The sequence below is a fragment of the Lissotriton vulgaris genome, chromosome 5, assembly GCF_964263255.1.
Source record: "Lissotriton vulgaris chromosome 5, aLisVul1.2, whole genome shotgun sequence".
Taxonomy (NCBI): Eukaryota; Metazoa; Chordata; class Amphibia; order Caudata; family Salamandridae; genus Lissotriton; species Lissotriton vulgaris.
In genome coordinates, this window is record NC_141693.1 from 498,160,363 (window position 1) to 498,184,377 (window position 24,015).

Sequence of the window (24,015 nt, forward strand, 5' to 3'; positions counted from 1 at the left end):
TTAGGATACAGTAGCTCGAAGTGCATTTTCATATAAAAAGACAGATTGATGTCTCATGTCTTTTGAATGGTCCACAAACCAAGGTGTTGCGAATGTGGACTATTTATTGCGTCATCCTGACGCCATAAGTGGTACTCAGCAGACTGGATGTTAAAACCACGGAGAAGGGTCTTCATTTAGTAATCGAACTCCCTATCATGCAAGGATAGGTATGTTCCAATAAGATTGAAAAGGAATGTGTGCATTCAACTATGGCATATCTTGTAGTATACCATAAAGGGAGTGTTGAGAGGCTGGGCCTTTGTATCTGTCAGTCAACTGGTCCTTTCAAGCTTCCCTGCCCCCAGGAATAAGGTGTAGTTAATACAGTGTGCCTGTGTGAGTGCAAGGTAAGACCTGTTTTGGTAGGTGCAGGGTGGAGGGTTTTGCCTTTGTGAGTAAAGGATGAGGAGAGTGCCCATGAGATTGCAGATTGGGAAGTATGCTTCTGAGTGAAGGGCAAGGCGTGTGCCTGTGTGAGTGAGTGGTGTGTCAGTGTGAGTGTAGGATGAGTCATTTGCCTCTGTGGGTGCAGGGTGAGAGGTATGGTGTTGTGAGTGGAGGTTGGAAACTGTGCTATGTGTATGGTGAGAAGTGTCCCTTTGAGCACATGTTGGGGCTTGTGACGGTCTAAGTCTAGGGTAAGAATTGTTAGAAATGTAGGTTTCTGGTTGGCAGAGTTTAAACCCTGTCCAAGCAGGAGCCACAATCCTAGGCAGGGTACATCATACACACAACCTATGTTAACCTGTGCTCTCTCTGGTAGCTTCGCACAGCGCAGTCAGACTTAACTTAACTCCTTCGCCGTGGGGCTAATTCCCTCGCGGCGCTGGGGGGGAGGGAGCGCGCGCAGCGCCACGGTGCTTGTGATGAGTTTGACTCGTCATGCTGCACGGTGGCGCTGTGCTGATGACGCACCACGCCACACCAGTTTTTCAGAATGCTCAGCACCGCGGGTGAGCGCGACGCGTGTCATGACGAGCTCAGCTCGTCATCAGCACACGGCCACCATGCCTCATGACGAGCTGAGCTTGTCATGAGCACGCAAGGAGTTAAAAGGCATTGTGTAAAGTATTTGTGCAACACTTTAATTACAGTGAAAAAGTGAAAACACCACAGGGAAACAGCCATTACAACACATGCATCACAACGCAATCCCTTTACAATGCAGTCAATACAACGCAGTTCCATTAAAACACATGCCATTACAACGCATGCCATTACAATGCATATCCCACACTGACCAGCATCATCCCTGAGGTAAGCACCTGGCGGTAATAGAATAGAAATTTTTGTTGTAATGGCCTGTGTTGTAATGGCATGCGTTGTAATTGAAGTTGTGTTGTAAAAACCACGTTGTAAAGGTACACGTTGTAATAATTTGCATTGTAAGGTCATACATCCAACATTCCACACAGACTTCACACCCACACAGTTTAGCAAAATAGAGAATATTTATCTGAATAAAACAAGACCAGAACAAAAAAACAAAAAGTAGAACTCGAGATATGGATTTTTAAATATTAAATCCAAAAACAGTGCTTAATGCCAAAAGGTTACTTGACCTCAAGCTAGTCTGGAGTAAATCATTAGATCAGGCCGACCAAGATGAAGGGCAGGCTGACTACAGGACCCATGCACGGCCAACTGAAAATGTACCTTGTATGGAGCAAGCATTGGGTTGATACGTCGAAGTCAAGCCTTACAGTCAGTGTCGAAGGGTCAGTGCTGCATTGAAGTTGAGCCTCGCATTGATGTCTTGGGATCGGCGTTGCATTGTCATTAAACCTTGCAGTCGAGACCAGCGTCGCTATTGAATCGGCACTTGATCGGCGTCAGAGTGCACTGTGTCGCTTCCGATTTGTGCCACAAGGTCACTGTGTTTATTTTTGCAGAAAGCAGTTACAGAACTCACTTCAGAGACCCAGGACTGGAAGGGGCACCTCAGCGAAGCATAGGACTCAAGTCCAGTAGCACCAGCAGAGTTGCAAAAAGTCTTTTGTGATCCTTAAATGTCAGGGAACAGGAGGCAAGCCAACAAGCCCTTGAAGAAACTTAAGCTCTAGGATATAGGAAACACGTCCAGCCCTTCTCACTCCCAGGCAAGAAGCAGCAAGCAGCAGGCCAACACAGCAAAGCAGGTTGCACAGTGGCAGTCCGTCTTACAGCCCAGCAGTTCTTCCAGACAGAATATCCTTCTTTGCAGCAAAGTTCTGATTTGGTGATGTCAGGGGTCCAGTACTTACACCCAAATGTGCCTTTGAAGTAGGGGAGACTTAATGGCAGCCTTTGAAGATAATAAGGTCCCTGCCTTTCCTGCCCTGGCTCCAGACTCACTACAGGTGGGTATAGAGCTCTTTGTGTGTGGACAGGCACAGCCCTCTTCAGGTACAAGTGTCAGCTTCTGCCTCCCAATCTTGAGCAGGAAGGCCCATCAGCCTGGTGATTGGCTACCTGAATGCAAATGTCACAACCCAGCCCCCATTGTCTGACTGTCTAGGAGAAATGCACAAAGTCCAGCTATCACCAAACCCAAGTATGTATTCAGAAACAGCAGAGGCACATAATGGTTAAAGTAAGAAAATGTCTACTTTCGAAAAGTGGCATTTTCGGACTTACAATTTAAAATCAGACTCACCATGTGTTGTCATTTTAAATTGTGAGTTCAGAGACACCAAACTCCAAATATCTATCTTATTCCATCTGGAAATTACACTTAAAAATGCTGCAAGGCAATCTTAAAGTTAACCTATGGCAGAGATAGACCGTGCAGTAATAAGTAACAAATTTAACAGTTTCTCACTACCAGGACATGTAAAACTCAAAAGTGCATGTCCTACCTTTCAAATACTTTGCACCCTGCCCATAAGGCCACCGAATATCTACCTTAGGGGTGACTTATATGTAATAAGAGGGGAGGTTTAGGCCCGGCAAGCAGGTTAACTTGCCAGGTCAAAATGGCAGTTTAAAACTGCACACACAAGCTCTGCAGTGCCAGGCCTGAGCCATGTTTAAAGGACTACCGAGTGGGTGGCATATTCAGTGCTGCAGGCCCACTAGTAGCATTAAATTACAGGCCCTGGGCACACATAGTGCACTATACTGGGGACTAATAAGTAAACTATATATGCCAATTGTGAATAAGTCTATTTTACCATGTTTTGAGTACAGAGCATAAACACTTTAGCGCTGGTTAGCAGTGGTGAAGTGCCCAGAATTCTAAAGCCAGCAAAAATTAAGTCATCAAAACAGGAGGTCAGAAGGCAAAACGTCAGGGGAAACCAATCCCAGGATGCCAGGTCTAACAAGGAGCATGTCTCTAAGTGGAAAATGAGATGTGTGACCATATGAGTGCAGTAGAGGGGTCTATTTATATGAGTGTCGTGTGAGATTTGGACAGTGAACAGTGTTCTTGAGAGAGTACATGTTGAGGGATTTGTCTACGTGAGTTTGGTAAGGGGTGTGTCTGTGTGAGTGGGGGTTGAGTTGTGTGCCTATGTGAGTCAATGTGAGTATTGTCAAATACAGCATGAGTTGTGGGATGAGTGTAGGCTGAGAAGAGTGTGTATGAATGAAGTGTGCTGAATGAGTGCAAGGTGGTAGGTGTTAGTATGCAGTGAGCAGTGGTCCTACATGGCTGCAGGGTGAAGAGTTTATCTCTTTGAGTGTTGGAGACAATGTTCCTGTGTGAGTCAGGGAAAGATGTGTGTCTGTGTGAGTGCCAAGAGTCTTGCCTATGTGAACAGTGTACTTGTATGAGTGTAGACTGCGAGTTGTGCCTGTATGTGTCAGCACTGCATTTATGTGAATTTAGGTTAAGCAGTGTGCCTATGTGAGTGCATGGAGAGTAGTCTGCCAGTGTGAGCATACCATGAGTGGTACACCTATGTAAGTCCACCACTGTATATTGAGGGGTGTGCATCAGTCAATACAGTTTGAGTGGTGTGTATAGAGAGCATGCTCTGAGTAGTGCCTATGTGAGTGTACAATGTACCTACATGAAAGCATGGTGGAAAAATTGAGTGTACAAGAAGAAGCTGACCTGTATAATTGCAAGTGGAGTGGTATGCTTATGATTCCAGGTAGGAGTGTTCATCTCACGGCCGTGAAGGAGTGTCCTTTAGAGTGCAGGGTTAGATTTTTGACTGAGTGAGTGTAGGATAATACTTGTGCCTGTGTGACTGAAAAGTGGGCAGTGTACTTGCATGACTGTGGAGTGTTTGTTGTCCTGATGCTCCTGTGTTCTATGTTCATTTAGGGGAGGGGGTGTGTCTGTGTTATTGAAGATTACAATTTGTGCCTGTGCTAGTGAGTATTTTGCTTGTATGGGTACAGGGGGAGTGTGCCTATGCATTCTTTAATAGAGGAGTGTGTATTTGTGAGTGTAGGGTAATGGTGTTTCTATGAACACAACAGGAATTTGATGGACTGCCAGTATAAATGTGCATCTTTCCATGCAGGGACATGGTGATGTCTGCTTGAGTGTACAGTGAGAGTTTTGCCTTTGTGAGAAATCATTGTGCAGAGTGAGAAGAATGTAGGGTGATAGTTGTGATTGTGTGGGTGAACAGTGAGTTATTGTGAGTGCAGGGTGTGCAGTGGACCCTTGTGAGTGCAGGGTTCACAATGTTCCTGAGTGCAGGGTGAGTAGTGTGCCTCACAAAGTGCAAAAAAGGAGTGTGTATGTGCAAGTGTAGTGTGTCCAGTGTATGTGTGTGAGTGCTCAGTGCACAGTATGGATGTGTGAATGGTGGGTAAGAGATGTCCCTGTGATTTTTGTGTGAATGTTGGGAGAGAGGAGTGTCTGTATAAGTGGTCCAAGACTGCTGTGACACTATGCGTGCTGTGTGTGTGTTTTTATGCATTGAACAATGTGTCCATGTGGTTGATGGTGTGCACCTTTGTGAGTGAAGTATATTGAGTGTGCCTTTGTGAGTGTACCATCACGGATGTGCCTGTTTCAGTGCCAGGCCAACTCGGTGTATTGAGGTGTATCTGTGAGTAAGAATTGTGTCTGTGGGAGTGTAGGGCATATATAGATGCAATGTGTGCAGTGTTCCTGTATGTGTGTAGGTGGAGGAGTGTACCGATCTGAGAGTAACATGTGTGGTGTGCCGGTATGAGTGCAGTATGAGTTTCTTTTTTGAGGGATGTGTCTGTGTCAATGCTTGGTAAAATGTGTGATTGTGTGAGTGCAGGTTGCTGGGGTGGCCTGTGTGTGTGAAGGGGTAGGGTATGAATGCAGGTTGAGTGGGGTGCCTGTCTGAGTGCATGAAGATATGTGTGCGTGCATGAGTATATAGTAAGGGGTGTGGTTATGTGTGCCTTCTGTGATTGTAGGAGGAGAGGTGTGCCCATACAAGTTTATGGTGAGAGTTGGGCTTGTATGGATACAAGGTGATCTGTATGAGTGTACCATGAGCATTATAGCAGTATAAGTATAAGGTCTGTAATATATATCAGCTGTGGCCCATGCAGGTAAGAGCGGTGTGGCCAGGTGGAGAGAGGGAATTCCCACAGACAACGACAAGGGAAAATTATTTTTAATTTTTCCCTCTTGGTCATCTGTTGAATTCACCCCCAATCCGACCCCACTGCCCCCCCCCCACTCTTACCTGCACGGGCTGCTCATGGTATATAATATGGGGTGTATCTGAGTTAGTCAACAAGAGCTATTCCCGTATAAGCATTGAAGGATGGATGTGTTCATTTGAGTATAGGTTGAATAGTCTGCCGCTTTGAGTGCAGGCTGAGTTGTGTGCCTGAGTGAGTATATTGTTGTTGTATAAGCTTTATTCGAGATAATTTCTCATAAAAGCACAGTATAAAATTTAAAACATTACAGAATAAAACATAACATTTACAGATATAAATTCATATAAACATTCTGTGCAGCTCATACAGTATTAGCGTGATAAAATTTACATATGACAAGGTAATTTTCCATTTTAAACCAAAAATTAAAAAAGGAAAACCTGATTATCTAATCCCCCCCAGAGATCGTCGCCTGATTGCCCAAGCCCAACCCAGGTATTTGGCTACCCCAATAACTATCGATTCCTGGGTTGTTGTACACAAGATTCTTAAAGCCACTGCACTGTCGCGTGTCCCCAGGTTTTTGCATACAGGCGTAAGCCATATTCTCCTCGGTGATGAGTATGCTTTACATACAAATAGGAAGTGACCTACACTCTCCACAGCATTTTCACAGGCTGGGCATAGCCTATTGGTCGATCTATGCCAACCTGCCGTCAGTTTCTTTAAGGGGATAGATCCGGATCTTAACTGAAAGACAAGCTTCCTATCCATTGGTACCGTAATAGTGTCCCAATAATTTTCTAGGATAGGAAAAAGTTTTGTCTCCAGGTAGCGACCAGCCATAGAGTCAGACCTAGCGTCTTTCAACAGATTACCACCCACCCAGTCCCAGCACTGTGATTTGAGGGCTTCTTTACTTGGGAAGTCTTCTCCCACGGGGTTATTCCAAAGATTGGAGAACCCCAAGTTGATTAGCATGGCCTTCAAATTTTTGAGCCATTTTATCTTGTGGAAGATATCTTCCTTGATTATCCAAAGAAAACCCTCCGCATATTGTCTAATCTCTGGAGTCGTCCAAAGACGTCTCCAGTAGAGACAGGGCGCAGTCGTGCTCTGTCGGTAATTGGGCGTCTACCCAGCTCCAGAAACAGTGGGATTAAGGGGGTGCTCTGTGGAAGTCCTGTAATCCCTCTCAGGAACTTGTTCTCGGATGTCTGTAGAGCCACAAGATTGTCCCAAGCCCATAACTCCGCACCATATAAAGTGGCACCTAAGACCTTAGCGTCGTACACTATGAGTGCGGGTTTAATTGGTTTTGTCTGTGATTTGCGGTGTTCCCCCCTCAAAGCACCTGCGAGCTGTTGGTGTTTTATGGCCACTTTTTCCAAATGATGCGACCAGCCAGCGCCCTCTGCTATCTGTACTCCCAAATAAGTGAACTCCTTAACAGTATCTAACCTGCTATTATTTAGGGTTACCTTAGGATATATTCTGCGACGTGGGGTAAAGGCCATTAATTTCGTTTTCCCCACGTTCACTTCAAGCCCATGCTCTGTGCAAAAAACATCGAAAATGTTTAGTGCACGTTGCAGCCCCGCAGGGGTCTTGGACAAGACAAGGGTGTCATCAGCGAACATGAGGATCGGGACCCTGGTGTCCGCTAACGACGGAGCGTCTACGCTTGCCTCCAACATTCTCTTAACAATCCCATTAATAAATAGCGAGAAGAGTAAGGGAGCCATGGAACAGCCTTGTCGGACACCCCTTTCTACGGGGAAGTCTGAGGTTGTCTCCCCATTTCCACCCCACTGAACTCTCGCAACATTAGATTCGTGCAGTCGCATGATTAGTGTGAGCAAATCGACAGGAATTCTGAGCTTTTGCAGGACCAACCATAGCTTAAACCGGGGGACTAGATCGAATGCCGCCCGCAGGTCGACGAACGCGACATACAAACAGCCCCTTCCTAGTGGAACCGTCTTCCACCGCAGTATAGTGAAGCGGAAGACCTGGTCGATGGTGCTGGTTGCTCGCCTAAATTAAGCAGAAAGCTCTCACCCAGTCAAGAGATCAGGGCTAGATCCAACACCGTTTTTTAGCTCACTGCACCATCCCAGTTTCAGAACCTGGCTGTATGCAAATTAGTCTGTTCCTGTCCCAGTGCATGATGGGAACAGGGCAAACCAAACTACAAAAGCCAATTCTTACACTGGGAAGGAAACAAGCTCCCGGGGACCGGTTTCTGGCATTACAGCCGTCTTCGGCCCGACTTGCTTGAATCCTGATGGTGCAATGAGCAAGGGTCTCACATCTGAGAATACCCTTCCACGCTTAGGGTGGACAAAAATATTTACAACAAGGGGTGGAGAGGGACAGAGTCTCTGAATTAAGCAGAAAGCTCTCACCCAGTCAAGAGATCAGGGCTAGATCCAACACCGTTTTTTAGCTCACTGCACCATCCCAGTTTCAGAACCTGGCTGTATGCAAATTAGTCTGTTCCTGTCCCAGTGCATGATGGGAACAGGGCAAACCAAACTACAAAAGCCAATTCTTACACTGGGAAGGAAACAAGCTCCCGGGGACCGGTTTCTGGCATTACAGCCGTCTTCGGCCCGGTTTGCTTGAATCCTGATGGTGCAATGAGCAAGGGTCTCACATCTGAGAATACCCTTCCACGCTTAGGGTGGACAAAAATATTTACAACAACCACCACCCCCTATTCTGAATCGTTTTTGGCCACTATAGGTGTGGCAGGGTATACTCAGACATGAGTCCCTTTCTCACTGCTCCATCAGGATTCAAGCAAGCCGGGCCGAAGACGGCTGAAATGCCAGAAACCGATCCCCGGTAGCTTGTCTCCTTTCTGGTGAAGAATTGGCTTGGTAGTTTAGTCTGCCCTGTTCCCATGATGCACTGGGCCAGGGACAGACTGATTTGCATATAGCCAGGTTCTGAGCTGGGATGGGGCAGTGAGATAAATAACGGTGATGGATCAAGCCCTGATCTTTGGACTGGGTAAGAGTGGTCTGTTTAATTCAGACACTCTGTTCATCACCACCCCCTATTCTAAATCATTTTTGGCCACTATAGGTGTGGCAGGGTATACTCAGACATGAGTCCCTTTCTCACTGCTCCATCAGGATTCAAGCAAGCCGGGCCGAAGACGGCTGAAATGCCAGAAACCGGTCCCCGGTAGCTTGTCTCCTTTCTGGTGAAGAATTGGCTTGGTAGTTTAGTCTGCCCTGTTCCCATGATGCACTGGGCCAGGGACAGACTGATTTGCATATAGCCAGGTTCTGAGCTGGGATGGGGCAGTGAGATAAATAACGGTGATGGATCAAGCCCTGATCTTTGGACTGGGTAAGAGTGGTCTGTTTAATTCAGACACTCTGTTCATCACCACCCCCTATTCTGAATCGTTTTTGGCCACTATAGGTGTGGCAGGGTATACTCAGACATGAGTCCCTTTCTCACTGCTCCATCAGGATTCAAGCAAGCCGGGCCGAAGACGGCTGAAATGCCAGAAACCGGTCCCCGGTAGCTTGTCTCCTTTCTGGTGAAGAATTGGCTTGCTGGTTTAGTCTGCCCTGTTCCCATGATGCACTGGGCCAGGGACAGACTGATTTGCATATAGGCAGGTTCTGAGCTGGGATGGGGCAGTGAGATAAATAACGGTGATGGATCAAGCCCTGATCTTTGGACTGGGTAAGAGTGGTCTGTTTAATTCAGACACTCTGTTCATCACCACCCCCTATTCTGAATCGTTTTTGGCCACTATAGGTGTGGCAGGGTATACTCAGACATGAGTCCCTTTCTCACTGCTCCATCAGGATTCAAGCAAGCCGGGCCGAAGACGGCTGAAATGCCAGAAACTGGTCCCCGGTAGCTTGTCTCCTTTCTGGTGAAGAATTGGCTTGGTAGTTTAGTCTGCCCTGTTCCCATGATGCACTGGGCCAGGGACAGACTGATTTGCATATAGTCAGGTTCTGAGCTGGGATGGGGCAGTGAGATAAATAACGGTGATGGATCAAGCCCTGATCTCTGGACTGGGTAAGAGTGGTCTGTTTAATTCAGACACTCTGTTCATCACCACCCCCTATTCTGAATCGTTTTTGGCCACTATAGGTGTGGCAGGGTATACTCAGACATGAGTCCCTTTCTCACTGCTCCATCAGGATTCAAGCAAGCCGGGCCGAAGACGGCTGAAATGCCAGAAACCGGTCCCCGGTAGCTTGTCTCCTTTCTGGTGAAGAATTGGCTTGGTAGTTTAGTCTGCCCTGTTCCCATGATGCACTGGGCCAGGGACAGACTGATTTGCATATAGGCAGGTTCTGAGCTGGGATGGGGCAGTGAGATAAATAACGGTGATGGATCAAGCCCTGATCTTTGGACTGGGTAAGAGTGGTCTGTTTAATTCAGACACTCTGTTCATCACCACCCCCTATTCTGAATCGTTTTTGGCCACTATAGGTGTGGCAGGGTATACTCAGACATGAGTCCCTTTCTCACTGCTCCATCAGGATTCAAGCAAGCCGGGTCGAAGACGGCTGAAATGCCAGAAACCGGTCCCCGGTAGCTTGTCTCCTTTCTGGTGAAGAATTGGCTTGGTAGTTTAGTCTGCCCTGTTCCCATGATGCACTGGGCCAGGGACAGACTAATTTGCATATAGCCAGGTTCTGAGCTGGGATGGGGCAGTGAGATAAATAACGGTGATGGATCAAGCCCTGATCTTTGGACTGGGTAAGAGTGGTCTGTTTAATTCAGACACTCTGTTCATCACCACCCCCTATTCTGAATCGTTTTTGGCCACTATAGGTGTGGCAGGGTATACTCAGACATGAGTCCCTTTCTCACTGCTCCATCAGGATTCAAGCAAGCCGGGCCGAAGACGGCTGAAATGCCAGAAACCGGTCCCCGGTAGCTTGTCTCCTTTCTGGTGAAGAATTGGCTTGGTAGTTTAGTCTGCCCTGTTCCCATGATGCACTGGGCCAGGGACAGACTGATTTGCATATAGCCAGGTTCTGAGCTGGGATGGGGCAGTGAGATAAATAACGGTGATGGATCAAGCCCTGATCTTTGGACTGGGTAAGAGTGGTCTGTTTAATTCAGACACTCTGTTCATCACCACCCCCTATTCTGAATGGTATGGGGAAAGGGCGTTGTTGTCATCAACCCAGTCCATAAGCTGGTTTGCAACCATTCTCCCCACTACTTTTTGCATGGTTGCTATTAGGCTTATGGGCCTATAGTTGGCAGGTAGTGAGCGATCACCCTTCTTGTGAATGGGAATAATAATTGCACCTTTCCAGAGGTGGGGACCACCTCCCCCTTGGCTAGGGCATTTGCTACTAAAAAGATATACCTCGCCCATCTTGTCATGTCGTACTTAAAAATATCTGGGGGTATCCCGTCTAGCCCAGGCGCTCTCCCACATTTCACAGAACTGATCGCAATTTCTACTTCTCTAAGGGAAAACAAATTGTCGATAGCATAGACTGGCGTTATGCCCTCACCCTCCCCTGGGTGGATGACTTCGGCATATTGTGGTCTAAAGTAGTCAACCCAGGCATCTTCAGCTACATTATTATCTGGCTTTGCAGGGCCACCTCCTCTACCCCACTTAATAATTTCCCAAAAGGTCCTGGAGTCCTTATTACTAGAGGCCTCTTTTAACTCAGCCCAGTGGTCTTCGTCCCATTTCTTTTTAGCTTGGAAAATGGCCATCTTGTACAGTTTCCTTTTCTCTTTTATTGCAGCACGGTCCCTGTTCCTAATAGCTTGTCCCAATTCTAGTCGTGCCGATCTACATTGGCAATCAAACCACCTTCCGACATCAGGAGTTTTCCTCCTTTTCTTGCTTTTATTCAAGAAACATGGCTTAAGGAGGGAAAATAACTTATTGTGGATATCAGTGATGCCCCTAGCCCCAGGAACTATTGGATATGCCGCCTCCATTGCGGAAATTGCACTATCAACCTCTTGGTTGATATAGGTCATGGTAGCCTCATTTGCCAATACCCTTGGCCATTTTAGCCTACGTTCATCATTACTCATAACTGGGACTTGGTCATTCGTTAGATGCAAATTCCCCACACCAACATTCCACCACCTATGGGTCGCACAAAGTGGGTTGTGATCACTTTCAACTCTGGGCCTAATGGCCATATCAATAACCCCCTCCCACAGTTGGAGACTACATAATATATAGTCAATTCTGCTCCTGCTATTACCATTGTCAAAAGTACAACTACCCTCCTTATCCCCTGGTGTTCTCCCATTCAGTGCTCTTAAACCATGTTCCATACAAATAGCATTTAACAGTAAGATGTCTTTTGTCCACCGGTGTACGGGTTTTAAACATAGAGAAGGTACTCCCCACAGATTGTCCTCATCCTTCCCTAAGGGATCATTTGTGCAGTCCAAAGGTTCAAAAGTCCTGTTGAAGTCCCCAGCTATTATTACCATGCTATCTTGGGACTTGGATTCTAAGGCAGCAGACAGCAGCTCTAAGGTGGGAGAATTGGTTGTGTTACTGCCTCTTACATAAATGTTATACAAATCCATTGATGTACCCTTGCCTGTGGAAATTCTTAGCAGTTGTAGATCACTGGTTCCCAGGTCCAACATTTTGGTGGTGATGTCCAAGTCCTGTTTTATCCAAACAGTAAGGCCTCCCTTAGGCCGACCCCTTCCTCCTTTTGATGCTGGTATATAATAGTTTAAATAACCAAAACAAAAAAGAGGGTCACAAGCCCAGGTTTCCTGGAAACAACAGACATCAAACCCACTGATATATTCCACCCAAGATTGGGAGTCTAACTTACCACCCAACCCAGCAACATTCCAAGATAAAAGCGTACCAAAGCAGGACTCAATCCCATCATGATTGTTAGTGTTGGAGGACACTTGAGAAATCATCGGGCTGTCGATGTTATTGATGTGCTTCCCATGGTCATCAGAGGGATCAACAATCATGTAAGCTGTTGTTAAGGGTAATGTCACAGCACTAGCATTTGTATTTTCCAATCTAGGACCACCATCTTCAACAAAATTCCCCGTCTCTATGTAACCAACCGTTGAGCTTGTAACAGTAGTATCAACGTAATCGCCACTAGCCTCTTTGGGCTCATTATTATTCCCTCCTATCTTACTGTTCCTTTCTTTGTTGTTTTGTCAACATCCCCATCCCGGGTCCTGCCATCCAACATGAGGGTTATAGTTTATACATGTGGTATAATTATGGCCAAATGGTGGAGCTGGTATGGGATTGACTGGCCATGGTACAGTAGGGGGGTTTGGGGGTTCATTCAGCAGGCTAGTCAGTACACTGGTTGGGCGGGGGTAAAAAAAAGTAAGGTCTACAATTCCGATACCTCCCTTGTTTGTACCCCATCCCTGCCTAGTTATCCATCCCGCCACCCTTGGATCTTGGAAATTAACCACGATACAGTCCCCGCCCAAGGTTTTCGGTGTATACCCCATCCAGTCTATTCTCCTTACCCCTATGATTAACCCGTCAATATCACCTGGGAGAGGACAATTTTCCCTTAACCAGTGCATGATCTTATTTTTGAGCATCTGGAAAGTTTCTCTCTGCCCTATAGGTAATGGTGGTACATTTATGAGGACAGCTACATAGGGGAAGGAATCCGGAGTAAGATTCACCATGGGTTTTCTGTAAGGTGGCTTTGTCAAGGGAGGTGGGATTGTTTTAGAAACTATAGGAACAGGGTGGGGTGCGGGTTTTAGCATCTGCTGGTTATTAATTGGTTGAGTTGGTACTAGAGCTTTACCCACTATAGGGAATACATTAGCCCCTTTCCCAACCACGGGATTGTTTGAAACTATCTGCTTGTTGCTGGTTACTTTTGCAGATACGGGAGCTTTGCCCGTTTGGGGGCGTACAGTAACCCCAGGACTAGCAGCAGGTAATGGATTTTGTGGCTGGGGTACCCTAGACTGCGGTGGATTTGTAGTGTTAGACTGAGGTTGAACAGGGCCTACGTGTGCTGTGTCAGCAGATTTTGTAGTAGTAACGACAGCGGAGTTACTTGGCTTAGAAGATAAAGGGGAGTTATTTTGAGACCTTCTTCCCTTGTCCTGGGTGGCAGGGTTAATATGGCCCTGAGACTTTGTACTTACATCCACCCTAGCATTAACTTTAATCAAGGATTTTGTAGAATAGAAATTGTCTAGTGTTGCCTGTTCAAAATGGTTTAGCCTATCTGTAAGCTTCACAATTCTATCCTCGATAGGGGTAAGTATTAGTCTAAGTAATTTTTCCAGCTCAGGGAGCAGATTTGCAAGTGATAACAGCTTATCATTATTTGATAAAGCAGAGTCAGTACAAGTATTCTCTTCTATATCTGGGCTATGCAAAGGAGCAAGATTAACGAGCGGGACACTTTCTATACTATGATTTGCTTCAGCAACAACCTCTCCAATGTTCACTGTTTTATGTAGCTTCCTGTGCTTTTGAGGGAATTTGACCACCATTTTACATTTTCTCAGTGGGCCTGATCTTTTCCTTTTGGACCCGAGTTTAGGTTGAGCCGGGGTAACCTGAGCAACAGAGTCAGGGAGCAATATAGAGTGGATATTACTCCCACAGGGATTGTTCAATTCTGCAACAATTTCCTTGTTTGTTATTTGTGCCTGTCCCCCAAGATGTTCGTTAGCAGCTGGAAGACTTACTGAAGATAGCGGAGTTACCAGGGTGGGATATGTTAGAGTTACGTGCTTGTCCGTAGAATTTTTAAGTAGTTCTATTGATAGTCTGCGCTCTGCGCGCCTCTCGGCCAAGGATAACTCTTTATCGATTGACAATGAACGATTAAAAAAGAATGTATCTAAAGGGCCAATTGCCAGAGGACCAGTCTCAACCGGAGGGGTAGTTGAGTGGCTGTTAGCAGTACTTGTTGAAGCCGGCATTGCCATACTCCACGCCAATCGAATACAATACGTCAATATCACTGACTGGAGAAGGTGCAGTAGGTCACTAGTAAGGGGGATGGCCCAGCCCGGCCTCCAGCGGCCCCAGACGGCCACAGACGGTCCCGCCCTTGTCCCGGGCTTCTCCCGGCGCCCTCCCGCGCGCTCCCGCGCAGCGGGAGCTATGGACTGTTTTGTACGCTGATGGCGGCTATCGTTGGTTGGTGGACAGGGGGGTGTGGCCAGCGGGGAGAGCAGCCCAGGTGTGAGGAATGGGCGCGCAGGGGCTCCTGGATACTGGAGTTCCTGCCTGTGCTCGCAGCCCCGCCGACTCTTCTGCCTGCCCGCTCCTCCGCTGCAAACTCTCCACAATCAGCAGCCTTAGATGTCCAGGCGCTGCGGGACCCGCGAAGCGGGTCCGGCGAGGTTGGAAACGCTTTCAGTGGTCAGGAGTCAAGTGATGAGAGCAAGATTCCTCAGGGAGGTCGCACTTCCACCCAGCGACACGGAAAGCAATACAAGCAGTTCTCAGGAAATCCACGGGTCAGAAGGCACAACCCGGTTTTCAAGCACTGAAGCGGGGGGCGTGGCCAGCGGGGAGAGCAGCCCAGGTGTGAGGAATGGGCGCGCAGGGGCTCCTGGATACTGGAGTCCCTGCCTGTGCTCGCAGCCCCGCCGGCTCTTCTGCCTGCCCGCTCCTCCGCTGCAAACTCTCCACAATCAGCAGCCTTAGATGTCCAGGCGCTGCGGGACCCGCAAAGCGGGTCCGGCGAGGTTGGAAACGCTTTCAGGGGTCAGGAGTCAAGTGATGAGAGCAAGATTCCTCAGGGAGGTCGCACTTCCACCCAGCGACACGGAAAGCAATACAAGCAGTTCTCAGGAAATATATTAGAACCAGATATATTGCCTTGCCAATGAGTAGTTTCTGTAGGAGCCGTTTATGTAAGCAAGATGCAAACAATTACAATGCCACAATGGAACACGATTAAGACATTCAGGACTCTGATGAGAAACAAAAAATGTGCCCCATAAATCTTGCATTTAAAAAGATGACCTTCACCAATCTAGGTATTGCATGCAGTAATCACGCCTGCTCACAAAGTCATTGAGAAGTAAACAAAATGTTTTCAAACTCACAACAAAGACTCACTGAAAGCACATCTTTGACACAGTGGCACACAAAACCCTCAGACTACATTTCCCACACCACCTTCATGAACTAAGCATCATATATCGGTATTGGCACACCAACAAACCCACATTTAGTCAGAATGGACCAAAAGATTATCTGAAAACACAAAATAATTCACCAGCCCACACATTTAACCCTACAATTAATGCCACCAACACGATGTCCCAAAAGCACTGATACTTTGCTACAAATTAAACCCTTTCCAAGTGCGTCACTCAATATGGGCATGAGCACCTGAACAAAATGATACAGAAGACTGCAACTGCTTCACTCACATCCCAGATCAGGCAGGTACAACAAGATAACACTGAGTTCACAAACCACAGAAATTGATACACAATTAACTAGGAAACATAACTATAAAAAATAACCATATGGTACCCCTATCCCTGCCATCATTTACTGCACAAACCACATCATCCCTGACACATTATTGAGGAGGTACAATACACAAAATAGGCCACAAATAAACACAAATCGAAGTTGAAATAAGAATTGACAAACATAGCACAATTTTGCCACCGTCAGCCACATGCATAATGCTGCACATCCTAGAGATACTAATGCAAACGGCCCTATGAATAATACACTCATATTTTCTAATACAGTAACCTACATGCCAATCACCATACTGATTCCTGGTACTCGTAACACCCCTGCGAAAACGTCAAATATCTATCCCACGGACTGCAGGACAGGTGCATCATGACCATAATAAAGCACCAACAAAAAATCAAAGGGGGGGAGGAAGAAGTGTGTAAAGATTTCGCTCAGCTTCCGCAATGGTAACGTCTGTAATAAAAAGAGTGTGAACTCTCCTGGTCTATGTGTTTCAATAGTGGACCCTCAAACAATCCTTGCCAATGATGGTGTAAGTAATTACCACTATGGTGTCTTGTTGGGTGGCATCATCATTAGTTTTTGCACTTAGGTACGTGCTTCCCTAGGAGAGTCCTGCCTCGTTCCGAGGGAAAGTACTCTTTTTTCTCCTTGAAGTCATAGGCTCAATAAAAGCCGATATATATCTTTCCGACTGAATTAATTGGAATGAAGACTCATAAGTAAAGAATAACAAGTCCACAATCTCAACATAAAGGGATCTGTTGATCTCCTAATTTGGTCCAGATGACGACCTAGATGCTGATGGGTAGCAGAGGCCGAAACATCTTGACTGTTCACATGTGATGCTAAAGACAATTAACACGTCTGAACAACATCACTACTTCACCATTTAATCTTAGCCCTATATACTTCACCCATATAAAACGCCAATTGTTTTTATATAGGATGTAATTTCACACACCACCACATGGATCCCACCAGTACTTTCTCTTGGAAGGAGGGGGTACTCACCTAGGAACGCGAGTACCTAGGTGCGAAACCCAATGATGGCACTGTCCAACAAGACACCATACTGGTGATTACTTACACCAGCAGTGGCAAAGATTGATTGAGACATTTGGGTTGATAATTGAGACATCCAGACCCAAGGAAATTAGCAGAGTTAACGCTGCTTTGATTACAGAAATGATAAAGCACGATCAGAAGGATAGTGTTTCCTTCAACAGTTACCTGTCAAATTTCTCCAGGTAATCAACAAATTTATCCCAGTTAATTCACACATTTGAATCGTTCACTCATGTGATGCACCCTATGCCTTTTCATCATCATTCTCTCATAAGTATGAGTGTGAATATATATGCATATTTTGCAGATGCTCTGTAATTCTATGTACAATCAAAGTATAGAAATGTCTGTAGAACCTTATTCTGTAAAACAAAATCGAGTTATTCTAATGTGAAGGGGGTACTTTTGGAACATGTACAGAAAACTAATGTGCTCAGAGGTCTCAGGAGAAGGACCTGGTATGAAAACAATCCCTACCTATGAAGAAAACATTTATCATTGCGTAATTATAGAATGTTAAAGCATCACAATTTGAATTAATTATTGAAGCAGTTTCACTGTGGAAGAACTTGTGATATATTGCTATGTAATAAATCATAATAATAATGTATCTGCAGAGATAGTTCAAGAAAATCAATTACACTGCTATACTTTAAAACTGCCTTAATTCTTGTGTCTGCTGTTTTTAATTCTGGTCTTGTACATAAATATAGTAGTACTACATACCGACAAAGTGAAATCTTTGCACTATTGTAGAAGTATTGCTCCTCTAAACTTAGCACTACGCAACGCATTCCAAGAGTTGCAGGATTCGAACACAGTCATTATATCCTGGGAATTTCAGATACCGCATGGTTCGTTTCTTACACTTGAGCGAAATCATCCCCTCTGTTGAGTTGTGCATGCTGTAGAGGGGGCACATTCCTGCAGTGGTTTTACTGAATAAGATAACGTGGCCCGAGGTTAACTAACATTTTACTTTGTGGTTGCACCACTTTTTTGGCACAGCCATATGCAAATTGCTACAAGAGAATTACAAGGAGCCATTTGTTATTGCCTTGCATGGCCTTTTTTAAAAAAAAAGTAACACAGCACAGCGCCTTGCTCCGAGTGGCGTAACACTGGGACTGGTGGGCATTCCAATGCATCTACTGTTGTATGTTGAACATAACCCAGATTTACGAACAGCAGTAAGCCTTGGTTTGAGCCAAAATGGAGCGCGTAACCAAGAGAGGCATAACGAGGAGAAATATCTTAATTTTTCTTTGTTACTTCCTCTCTACATGTGTGCTGCATTCATATGAGAGAAAATGAATGTCCAAATTTTAGTAGATATGACGCATTTCTGCTCTCCTTCTTTCCCGCAACGCAATGGAGAAAGGTGCCATGCCGTATTGCGTTACGAGAAAGGTTTGTAAAACGGGCCAGAATGCTTTCCCCGTTTCGAGAAGCCAAAACTTGCGATCTAGTGTTTTACGGGAAACAGCGTTTACAACACTGTCATAACATTGCAGTGCTTTTACAACGCTGTTGTTACAGTGACATTGTTGTTAGTACGCGATACCTTTGCACCGCAAGTCATTAGAACGACTTGCTGTAGGGGGCGCTAAGGTAATGGATATGAAATCCAGCACCTTCCCTGCCGTTGCGCAAACTGGAGTAGGAATAGTAAATAATACTATTTCTCTAGTCCAGTGCGCCCCTAACAGCAAGTCGTTCTAATGACTTGCGATGTAAAGGTATCGCATACTAACAACGCAGTCTTTGTAATGATGCATTGTAAAAACACGCAAGGTAATAGCATGCATTACAACATGCTATATTTTTGTTTTACCTGCATACATTTAGCCAGGTTTATCTGAAAAAAACTGCACAGAAGAAATCAGCTAGGTCTGCCTGAGGTTTGTGCATGACTCGTAATCCCGCACTTTCAGAGAGGGCCTAAATTGTTCTCCCAGCTCCAGCACGGAGTGCATTATTATCGAGTGCTGTCAGAGAGGCAAAGCTCTCCAGTGCAGTCAGTGAGACTTTAACAACTCCCAGCAGCCGAGAAATTGTTTGAAAAGTCGCTGTCGAAAAGAGAGAGCTGCTCAAATAACACCTGTCATTTGTGGAAGTTGTTTTCTGGTGCACATTATGATGAAAGCCTTCTTTTTGTTTTATTTACAGTTCTGGGATCTTATCTTTAGCAAAGTCATTGGACAGAGAAAGCACTGATCGGTATATTTTGATCATCACTGCCTCAGATGGCAGGCCGGATGGAGTGAGTATAGCTTTCATCCTTTCCTCTCAGTTCTTTGAAAAATACTGCACAAGTAAAATCTTTTTTGCAAAAGACACAAACACATGTAGGAACCAAGACTCAACGGGCGCATCTCGGTATCACTAATTGTTTAGCATACAAACAAGACCCTTTTGTTGATAGTTGAGATGAGGTTGGACTGACTTAAATCTGATTTGTTAAATTCTATTTGCGCATATGATGAATGTGTTACATTTTATGTAGTCATTGGTGCATTTCTCTTTCTTTATTGTGTTATGCAGATGACCTATATTGGGACGTTAGCAACTGGATAAAAGAAATACAGGGCCTCATTTATGAGAAATGACGCATCGCTGCGTGAAAGCAGGGATGCGTCACTTCTCAGTGCGCCCTTCTTGCGTCATGACTGATGCGTCATATTTATAATATGACGCATCATGGCGCATGGAGTTACAAATACGTCAGTATTTCTGACGTATCTGTAGGTGCAAAAGTGACGCATTGCTGGAGTGTGTCACAAAAGTGATGCAACTCCAGCAATGTGTACTTTCACATTGGCAAGTCCCATGTTGTTAGTGCCTGCATCAGTCTTACATCTGCCATGATGCAGTGTAAGATTTTGACGCATTGGCGGCCAAGAAATGGCGCACTGAAATCGTATAGATTTCTCTGCGTCACTTCCATGATCATTTCTTGCGTCAAAATGCCCCCCTTGCATACATTATACCTAGTGCATGTATAATGTGGTGCAGGGGTTTACAAAGAGACGCATCTACCTAGATGCGTCACTTTGTAAATATGGTGCAACAAGGAGCATTTTTTACGCCACTAGTGATGCACCGGCGGCGTAAAAGTGACGCACGGCCTCATAAATGAGGCCCACAGTTTGCTTCGATACTCAATATTCAAATAAATGTTCTTGTTTGCACTAATAAAATTCGCTAGGGGGGGCAGTTTCTGTCCTTTAAAATATACATTGCTTGCTCATTGACACCTTAGATCGGCCCAGTTTCCTATAAATATATGTGAAATACAGTCCTTGTTCAGGTCAGTGGAAAGCAAAGTGATGCTGAACTATACATTCCAAAGCTTTCAAGCACGTGCTTCCGGGATGCATTGAGGATGCCAAGGAAGAACTGAAGACGAATTATCAGAAAGACTTCCACAAGTGTTAATGGAGAGTTAACATCCACCATTTGTTGCCAATACCATGTAATTTGATTTGCGTGTAACAATATTGTGGGCAGGTATCAGACAATAATGTCACATGATTTAAATAAGGAGTGGACAATGATTTAATCAGAGATGATAAAGCACTGAACAGTGATGTCATAAAACATAAGAAGGACTTTAAATAACGATATGAAGGCAGGTACTCTGATGTTGCATCTGAATGTGTGAGCAAGAGTGCTCAGTTGGATATTGGGGCGATTACTTACTGGTAATCTTCATTACTCAAGTTACTCTTCCTTGCCCCAGTGCTTGCAATATGATGCATGCCACCTCTCAACAGACACCAGGTGAGCAAGCAAGAAATCAAAATTCCCTTTCCCCTTCAAAGAGGTCGAGGGCTGGAAGGAACTTGCGGAGTTTCACTCATCTGAAATCCGTAGATTTACCTAAAACCGCTGCTAGATTCCGCAAGCGGTAGACTTTTAGTAAGTTGCACTGCTCGTGCTCATTTTTAGAGCCAGGAACCTATCCCAGGCTATTTAATCAGCACAAACAGCATCACAGGGTTTGGCAGAGGGTGCTTTTTCTTTCTGCTTCCCGAGTAGATTTTTGACTCGAGCTGCAACTATCTCAATGCAAGCGGTATCCACCTGCCGTGACGTGCTATGTCCTTCTGCATTGAGAAATCTCACTGGGAAGCGGTCTAGCTCATGAGTTTCCTGCACGCAACAAAAAACTCTGGAGTGGCAAAACTCTGAGATCTCCGCCGGAGGAGTGGAGTTTATAACCCACCTCTAAAGAGTTCTCCGAAAAATGGCCTTAATCTCATTTTGATGTCCTCAAGCAAATTTTATTGTGGTTATGAACAGGAGCTGAAGGGTGAGACTTGGAGGCAGATGTATCAACACAATTTTTTGTCGCAAACGCTGCGATTCACTAAAAGCAGCGTTTGCGACTACAAATCCACAAAATGGTATGTAGTAGGGAAATCGCATCGCAAAATTAAGGAATCGCAAAATTCGCGATTCCTTAATTTAGCGTAAGCATTTAAGGAGTCGCAAATTGCGATTCCTTAAATGCTAGGCAACAAGCATTCAATTTTTGCGATTTCTCCTTAAGAAATCGCAAACCACCACCAACTTCAAGTTGGTGGTAATTTGCGATTTCTTTCACAAATGCACTTTTTGGCATTTGTGAAGGTGCCATATGGCGCACATACATGCCCTTAGGGCATATATGTGCGCCATATGTGCACACATGTTCATTTCGGGGGTGCATCATGGTGTCTTTATGACACCCTTGAAATTTCTCAATTTGTGATTCTCAAATTCGAATCGCAAATTGAGAATGACTTCACATTCATTTCTATGGGCCTCCTGGCCCATAGGAATGAATGGCAAAGTATTCCTTAATTGCTATTTCGCAATTTGCTAATCGCAATTAAGGAAAACTAAGAAATCGCAAAATAATTGCGATTTTGTACATACATCCCTTTTTGTAATTCTCAAATAACGATTCCTAAAAAATCACTATTTGAGAATCGCAAACACGGATGTTGATACATCTGCCCCTTGATTACTTGGTTAATTAGAGGTAATTTTTCGTAATTAAGGTTATCAGTAAGTGGTCCATGCATTAACACCTCAATCCTACCTTGTCCCAGTCTTTACAATATATGAGATACCATAGCTTGGCTGACTGACTTTTAAGAATGGAAGGTGGTCAAGACAAATTGAATAATCATAAAGAGGGACTCTATAATTCAATTTGACCCGCATTTTTGAGTCCATTATCATAAACTCCTTAAATGCTTCTGAAATTCAGGATCTACTGCAGTTAGAATTCTAGAAATTACCTAACTATTTTGTGAAGCGAGCAGGAAATGGGAAAAAGTGGAACTCGCTTCTGACACTTGGGTTGAAAGGACTTGTAGAGAGTTCAAAAAAGCTTTAGTATTTGACCTTCAGGGAGGCAAAAGATAAAATATAATGAATGCAAGAAAAACGTGTCAGGTGTTGTTTGAAAGAGAAAAGAACCTGAAAGAAATGGAACAACGAGCACAATTTCTCACAATGATTGGATCAACGGATATGTGTTCATTTTAGCACATTATTGTCCATGGAAGTCTTTTTACAGTCCTACCAAATCCCTCAACTTTGGTTCTTCCAAAATTTTCTTCAATACATGGAGGGTACTTGTGAGGCTTGTCTCTGATTAATATGGTGTTGAAATATAATAAATGTTGGCTTTCATTTTGCTGGTCCTTTTCTTTCAAAAGTAGTATCGAATACTGTTCTTTCATGAAAAGAGAGCAAAACCCCAAAGCACAACATCTCAGTGAATCTCTATAAATTCAAGTATAATGTGTGGGATCCATACATATACGTAGTAGCAAATGTAATATCATGGTGCTGAAAATGTGCTTTCAAGTTATCAGATTGACTTTAAGTGGAATGTGAGTAGAACTGATCAGGACTTCGCAACAAGCCACTGTATGTGGCTTTTGTTGAATTACAGTTGGTAAATTTTGTATGTGATACAATTACCACCACCTCTTAACCCCTTCCATGCTGGTGACGAACCCCAGCCGTCATGCACCACGGTGCTCGTGTGCTGATGACGGCTGGGGTTCGTCACGGCCCGCCCGGTTTTGTCCGGCGGCCGCACACGGGGAAAATCGCGGCCGCATCGAAGGGGTTAATAATTATAATTATGCTAAAATAGGATATTGTGCTGATTGGGGATAAAGGTAGCCACCTTATTTATCCTCTTTATTAATGGTGTTATCAATCATCTTTTACAGTGTGTTTATTATGCTCCAGTTTAAAAGTTTGAAAAAGTCTGCACTTTACTATTCGCCAAATTCTAAAACAGCAGATGTACTCTAAAACCTGCCGAACTGTTTTTTTTAAAATTTGTGTGAGAAATCATCTTGAAATCACTACAGCGAAAAATAAAGTATAATTTTTAATTCCACTAAGTATTTCGAGTGAAATAGTTTTAGATGTTGTTACTCTTTAACAGGACCTATGAGTTTGATTATTTAGTCATACAGCTCACTGCAAATGGCAGATGAAGTGACTCAAACTGAATGAAGTGACCTAGAAGCTAGTCACACAGATTTCCAATAACTCCCAGGCAGCTATGCCCTCCATTAGTTCAAAAAAAGATTTTTTACCGACAAATACAAGAAGCACACCTTCCCATAATAAATGTTTTAAAGACATAATTTTTTTTAAAAAGAAGGAAGGAAAAGTTAGATAACTGATCAGGCCCAGCCCAGGTCCATCGTGATGTAGGTGAAACATTGACAAAGAAAAAAAGATGGAATGATGTGCAGGAGAGAAGATTACTTACGGGACAATTTGGGGGAAGAACCTAAAAGAACTCCAATTCATTTTTAATATCTAACTAGCTCACTTTGTGCCTCCCTTAAGGGAGGTGCTTTATCTCACATTGTAAGGACTGGAAA

At 44.6% G+C, this 24,015-nt stretch overlaps 1 protein-coding gene across 1 annotated transcript in view; it reads left to right on the forward strand.

The window, feature by feature from the left end:
* PCDH15 (protocadherin related 15) overlaps nucleotides 1-24,015 on the forward strand; it is a 2,701,201-nt gene that overhangs the window by 1,796,937 nt on the left and 880,249 nt on the right. Inside the window, exon 17 of the mRNA XM_086921939.1 lies at nucleotides 19,277-19,370. Coding sequence (XP_086778065.1) covers nucleotides 19,277-19,370 — 94 coding nt within the window. The remainder of the gene's footprint in view (nucleotides 1-19,276; nucleotides 19,371-24,015) is intronic.